A 6599-nucleotide genomic window follows, 5' to 3' on the forward strand; every position below is an offset into this window, starting at 1 on the left:
TTGGGTGGTTGGTTTTTTTTAGCCTTCTGCTTTAGGAACTTTCAGGTTACTCTTACGTCCCATTTCAAGCTTTCCCCTACAATCAAGACAACTAGAGGATTTCTTGGATGAAAAAATAAAACAAAATGCCACCAAAATCCAACACTTCCCCTTCTACTGTTACTCTCACAATCTGTTAATTCTGAAGCTGTGGTTTTAAGAAGCCCACAGACAGAATTACTTGCAATAAAAAGAAAAAAAAAAAAGTTGGCAACATTGAAATTGTTCAATCAGGCTATGCTTATCTAACTGTTTCTGAATGGATCCAGGTACTTAATTTTAGGAACCTGTTCTTAAACTCTTGACTCAGGATTACTGCTTACCTTCAGCACAAAATTGCAGTTCCACCAGGTCTTCTGACAACTATTCCAAGACAGCATATTACTGAAGTAATAATATATATTGGAGAGTTCTTCTGTGTCGTAACACTGTTTACAAACTGGAGAAATTCAGCTTTATTTTCAGTATTACATGGGATAAAGTAAAAAGAAGCAAACAGAACACAGCTGATACTTTTGCACATGCTTGCCTCAACACTTCTGTATTTGGCTCCTATATCCGTTAGTACCACTTCCCCACCCAAAAAATGCACTTTGTTCACTCTTTTCCATTGTCACAATCAAACTTTGAGTAATGCTGCCTTTTAAATCAACTTATAAAATGAAACATACTAGTAAAACATATTTTTCAGGGCAGAATTGCCTTGCTGAACTTGAGATTTCTATTAATGACAGTTTTCAGTGCACATGCGACCCATTAAATCTACCACTTTCTTGTTAAGCTTTTTTCCTTAAAGCTGTTTTGCTATGACTATTAAAGAGCTAGATTTGTTCCATTTTCCCACTTTTACACTCCAATGTGTATTCTCATGCCTTTGATATCACTATTATTATATACTTAGCACCCAAACAGGAAAACATGATGCTGCATATAGAACTAAGGGAAAGGCCTCCAATATGTCAGATAATGCCCACTGGGCAACTCAGCTGCCATTTTTCCACACATGCAGCCACAATTTTAGGCAGCTTTTTATGGCCGGACTCTCCCTTGTGACTTGTCACAGCACACACTATGGTGACATAATTGGCATGCCTAGCCTTGCTCTTCCAGCAAAAGACACAGTCATTGCTCCAGCTTACATGTATGTTCATGTTGCTCATGCTCTTTTCCCTGCACCTCTCAAGAAGGAAACAGCTTGTTTTACTCACTGTCCAGAACAGTAAGGTGGATGACACAAGGAATGCCAGAGGAAGGCCGCCTTCCCTGATGGCACAGGACAGACAGACGGATACAAGCCCCGTAGCAAGATAGCAGAAGTACCCACAGCTGAGGAAGAGAGTGACAGTGCAGTAATATATTCCCTGCCATTCAACACAGGGCCAGATAGACAGTGTTAAAAAGGCACTGGGTGGCTTGGGGAGGCCACGTACCAGTCTCTCTAGATCACTTGTGCTTTTACGAAAATACAGAAACCCACAATTTACTATCAAAATAGTACTCCCACTTTTCACCTGTCTTCCCACAACATCCTCTCTCTGTCCCCCACGTGTTTTTCACAACATAGGATCCTAGCAGGGCTGTGCACTGTACTGCAGCCTTCTCAGTGCTACCCCCCTCTCCCCAGTCCCCTGCCCATCCTGAGCCTCTTCTTGCCTACATCTGAAACATACTTTTTCAAGAGAAAACACCTTTCCTTGGGGAGACGGGAGAAATGTATTGTTAAAAATACCCATCAGATCCATCAGCTAGTGTACTTAGGCTTAAGCCTGAAATACTTCCATGTGCAAAGCAAGTTATAGAAAAATAGATGCAGAGAGGCAGCAGACAACAGGAAGATTTACTTGAGCCATGTACAATACCAACAATCAGGACCTAACCCTCATTGTTCTAAATATTGTGCAGTGAGACACCTTCCCTCTCCTGCAGGGCTGGAACATCTGTTCTTCTGTAAATCCAGAGGCGAAACAGACACGCCACACCTTCTCAACTTTGCTGCTATGCAACCTGACAGTCCTCACCTGTAAACACAGATAGTGATCTCTGAGCGCTTTAGAAAGGAAGCTGGTTCAAATGTTGCAGCTAGATTACATTTCACAGGGTTAGAATTACCCTCAGACACCTGCACTACGGAATATCTACAGTACAATTTGTGTGTACAAACAGCAGCCTAGGCTTAACCCATGCCAGAAGGATTTTGCTTACAGCCCAGTCCCACTAAAGACATAGCCGTGGCATCAGAGCTTTGCTAGACACCAGCATGACTGGAACATCCTTCCTTCTCCTGTGAAATGAAGCATACCAGCAAAACTGTACTCTTACTGGTGTACCCTTACAAAGTTTCCACTAGTGCCTGCTGGCAGGGCAGGAAAATGTAACAAAGATGTAAGGGTCTAGTTAAAAAATATGCTATTCAAAGAACATTTGCAGGCACTTTTGATCATCAGACCTGTCATTTTTTTTGTGAATATAAAAGGTATATACTATAAAACTTACATACACTGATTTTTTGTAGCTTCTCAGCAATGCTGAGGGCAAGGCACCCCTGCTCCCATTAGTCTGTATGTGCTAGCTTAAGGCTGGTTTGTGTATCTATCATTACGTGCATATGCAAGCATAGCCATTACACCACCTTGTGGCAGCTGCGAACAATGGCCGTGTCCAAGAGGTTACAGGTCTGTTCCCAGCCCACCTCAGGCCTTGCGCCACACGTCAACTGATAATCTCAGGGCTTCTGCGACCTAAAACAATCCTACCTGACATCCTGACATGACCACGATCTTCTTCTCCCTCAGGCAGAGACACTTCCTGCTTTGGACTGAGGAGAATTTCACATATCCTTTAACAGTCTTCTGTAAACAGGTCCAGTGGTCATTTCCTTTCTGCCTCTCATATACTCAGTATTTTGAGACTTTTTTCTTTTTTTTTGGGGGGGTGGGGAGGAAGCACCGTTTGTGAGGAGTATGCTCTTCAATCTTGTGTACCAATTTTTCCACTGATATGTCAGTGCGCCAGTGAGGCCAGTTCCCACACACTGGGAATTTACATGCACCTAAATGTTTGATCTGAGACTACAAAAAGTTAGTGCAACATCTGAATATTTTCGTGGCTCTAGTCATCACATACTTCTACGTGACTTCCTGCAAATAGGATACAGTCTCGGGAAGTTAATTTATGGCCAACTCTGCTTTAATGCAGTATTCTCTGAGCAGCAGGTTCACGTGTTTCCTCCCACTCCAGTTCACTTTTTGTATACTATCCAATTACAGTTTCTATAGCCACTCCACCTCAACCTCTTCTCACATCAAAACACCCTCTATTTTGTATATATCTACATATGCCTGTCTATTTACATACACATGTCAGGGTAAGCACCTTTCCCCTTTCTACATTTTTCCCACTATCAAAACCAATATTTTTCCCATTGACTTAACACTGAACTCTCACTAAAGCCATAGGGATTTCTTCTTTATCATCATCTAGCTGTAATCCAACCCCTGAACTGTGAGCTCACACCCAGTCTTCACCACAGGCTCTGCTCTACATCCCCTGCAATATGCAGCATTGCATTTGATGGAACAGTGTTTAAAACAGTTTGCTGGGACAAAACCCATTCCCCATCTCTTGTTTCCACCAGAAGATCAAGAAATCTGGAATCATTAAGAAATCTTCAATAGAAGAGATCAAGTTAATGAAGCTTTCCCAAAACAGGTACCTTACCCGCTTAGGCATTGGAAACCACTGAAAACTTCACATCTAGAATAAACAAATGCATTAGCAACCAACTTTTTTGCACTCTTTAAGCTTTCACAGGTATCAATACATCACAGCCAAGGCACAGACCTTCTTTGTATGTTACATGCTCTTTCCCACACATGCTTCTTGACTATAGACCTTAAATGAGCTGACCTAAACACAGGCTTGACGACACCCAGAGTTCTTCCAAGTCAAGTAACTGAGTTAACCTGGTGTAATGAGTAAATCTGGGCAGCTGTTCCCACATACCTGCTTTAAAGGGAATATTTTTAAAAAATTAGCTTCTATGAAGGTTTAAGGTAAGGTGTGTTTGTGACAATTACTGTACCTCAAGTCTTAGTTTCATCTGTCATAGATGAAACTACTTTAAGCCTGTCATAAGCGGACATGGTCCCATCACCTGCCCTCCTTATTCCCACCCCCACGCTGCCCTTTCTCTTCTGACATATATCCACACATGTGGTCTCACAACAGGCCAGGATGGGAAACTGACATGGATGACAAAGGGTAGGCACAACAGTTTCTTTCAATGGCAGTGCCAGCTGAGAGGATTTGTGCAACCACAGCCTGTTTACCTCAGCACAGAAATATAAGGACTAAATGTATGATTCCCTCTTGCATCTAATCCAGCACAGGAATGGGCTGTTATCTCCATGTCTCTCATGCCCAGCTGCAAGCTATCCTTCTGCATCAGACCTAGCACTATCTGGCCACTAAGACATTTTTTTTTGTTTGGGGAAGGAGGTTAATTTTCAGTTCGAGAAATGATTGAACTGATTCATTCCTGCTCAATCACTCGATCTGGTACAAAGGAAGCATCAGGAGCTCGCAAGCAGGACTGGATGAGAGGAATTGGATCAGTCTTTCAGAAGTAGCCTGTAGTTAAACTTGACTAAACACCATATGAAGCCACAATCCAAACAATTAAAGTTATTCAACCCCACTTCTCTGAAATCCCCATCTCAGCACAGTCTCCACAGCCATAAGCACTTAGCTGTCACTCTAAATCACACCAGGCATTCCATGACTACAGTTCCACGATTGTCTATTGCCAGAAGTAAGAGGTTAGCACGGTTAACAGCTGTAAACTTGCAATACAATAGGCCAGCTTTTGCTGGAATGTGTCATCCTGGCAGCAGCAGGCTCTTTAACCTGGCACAAAGATTTGTAGCAAGACTTTGCGGTTAGGAACCAGGCTGGACAGATTCAGATAAGAAATTAGTGAGGGTAATCAGCCATTGGAATAATTTACCTGGGGAACCAGTGTAGACAAGATATCACTTGATATCTTGAAATCAAGACTGGGTACTTTTCTAATACAAGTTTGAATCTGATGCAGTGATAACCAGCTGCGAATGTAAATACCTGACAGGGGTCAGAGTACAGTATCTGCCCCCTAATGCTGATAGTATGAACATCCACTATACGACCACATTGCAGAAGAGGGAGACAATTTCTCTCTGTATGGCCCAAGTGCTGAAACAGTGGAGCACAGCTATACTTGCACTGAAGTCACTTCTAAGTACTTCATTAAATGATACAACAGGAGTTCAGTGAGGAGCTGCAGAGTTGAAAAGAATTAAAAATTTATCAGGTACAACTATTAAAATAAACTATCTATAATGTAGCTGAACAGTACCCAGTAAGCAAACATCAAGTTGGCGAGATACCAGATGACAGAAAGGATAATACTCTTAGAATCAAATATTCATGGGGGATCCAATTATGAATTTGAATTTCCTTACCAACAATTCCTGAAATTTTGCCTGGAATAGCCATGGAGACCGAACATAATTTACATTAATACAAACTGAATAAATCAGCCCATTTTAAACCAGACTTCAGTCTATTAAAACAAAAAAAGGCCATAGCAAACTGTGGCTCTTTACCTCTAGAAGGCATTTGAAAAAAACAAACTGTAAGAAAGGAGAAGACTCAAGGAACAAAACCAAGAATATCCATCTAAATTTAGCAGGATGAAGTAAAACAAGACCCAGGGAATGGCTCCTACCAGCAAAGTCTTTCAGGATGTAGGAGAGATCTCCAGAGGAAGCACCCAAGTCCCGTTGTTTCAGACAGCGAGAACAGGGGGGCTTCAGCAGGAGCACCAAGCTCAGGCCTAGTCCATTATTGCCATTAGCAATTACAGCATATAACTTCACTGACAAATTTATCAAGACCTCTGGGCTGCTGTGCAGATAGCACTACAAATACTACCCTAAGCTGTGAACTGGCAAAATGAGGTTCTACATGGCCAGCTGAACTGTTCCAAGCACTAACAATAATTGAGAATTAAGACTAATTCAGATTTGGAACAACTTCAGACCCGGTTTACAGATGCCTCCTCCTCACCCAATTCAGTTGCACTTCTGAAATCTGGGTCATCCATACATTATTCCTCCAAACCAAGACACCTCCCTTCCATGCAACTCTTTAAAAGGACTCTGCCCTTATCCAAGCCATCTCTAACAAGCCATGTAGGTTGTGAGAAACTCCAAAACACAAGGGCATCACGTCACAAAATTCTTGGCAGCATGTTACAGATGTGGCTTGGTCAGCGAGGAATGGGCAAGCGGTTCAAGGACAAGGCAACAGCACCTGTATCCAGCAGTGCCTTGGCAAGCCTTTCTTCCCACAGATGAGAGGGGCTCAGATCTCCTCCCCTGCCCCTGCACTCCCTGCTAGGCTTGATCCAGGGTCTCATCCAACTTCTGTAGATAGATGAAAGCATCAAGCACATGGATAGAACAGGTGGTGGGTCAAGCCGCAGCCCCGGGAGCTGGAAAGCCCCCCGACAGGTTGTTTGG

General features: G+C 42.6%; 1 protein-coding gene across 8 annotated transcripts in view; it reads right to left on the bottom strand.

Moving 5' to 3' along the window:
* The window catches only part of ARHGEF5 (Rho guanine nucleotide exchange factor 5), a 36559-nt gene that overhangs the window by 28726 nt on the left and 1234 nt on the right, over positions 1-6599 (bottom strand). For 2 of the 8 annotated variants that reach the window (XM_068654533.1, XM_068654538.1), the window contains exon 1: positions 363-1350. The exons of 3 other annotated variants lie outside the window; for them this stretch is intronic. Coding sequence is in view for 2 of the 5 variants with exons in the window: in XM_068654509.1 (XP_068510610.1) it covers positions 363-478; positions 1248-1407 (276 nt within the window). In the remaining 3 variants the exon portion in view is untranslated. Of the gene's footprint in view, positions 1-362; positions 2745-2792; positions 6340-6390; positions 6504-6599 lie in introns of those variants that run through there. 3 more of the 8 variants (XM_068654509.1, XM_068654554.1, XM_068654518.1) reach the window with 3 other exon arrangements.

Source organism: Anas acuta, chromosome 1, assembly GCF_963932015.1.
Source record: "Anas acuta chromosome 1, bAnaAcu1.1, whole genome shotgun sequence".
Taxonomy (NCBI): Eukaryota; Metazoa; Chordata; class Aves; order Anseriformes; family Anatidae; genus Anas; species Anas acuta.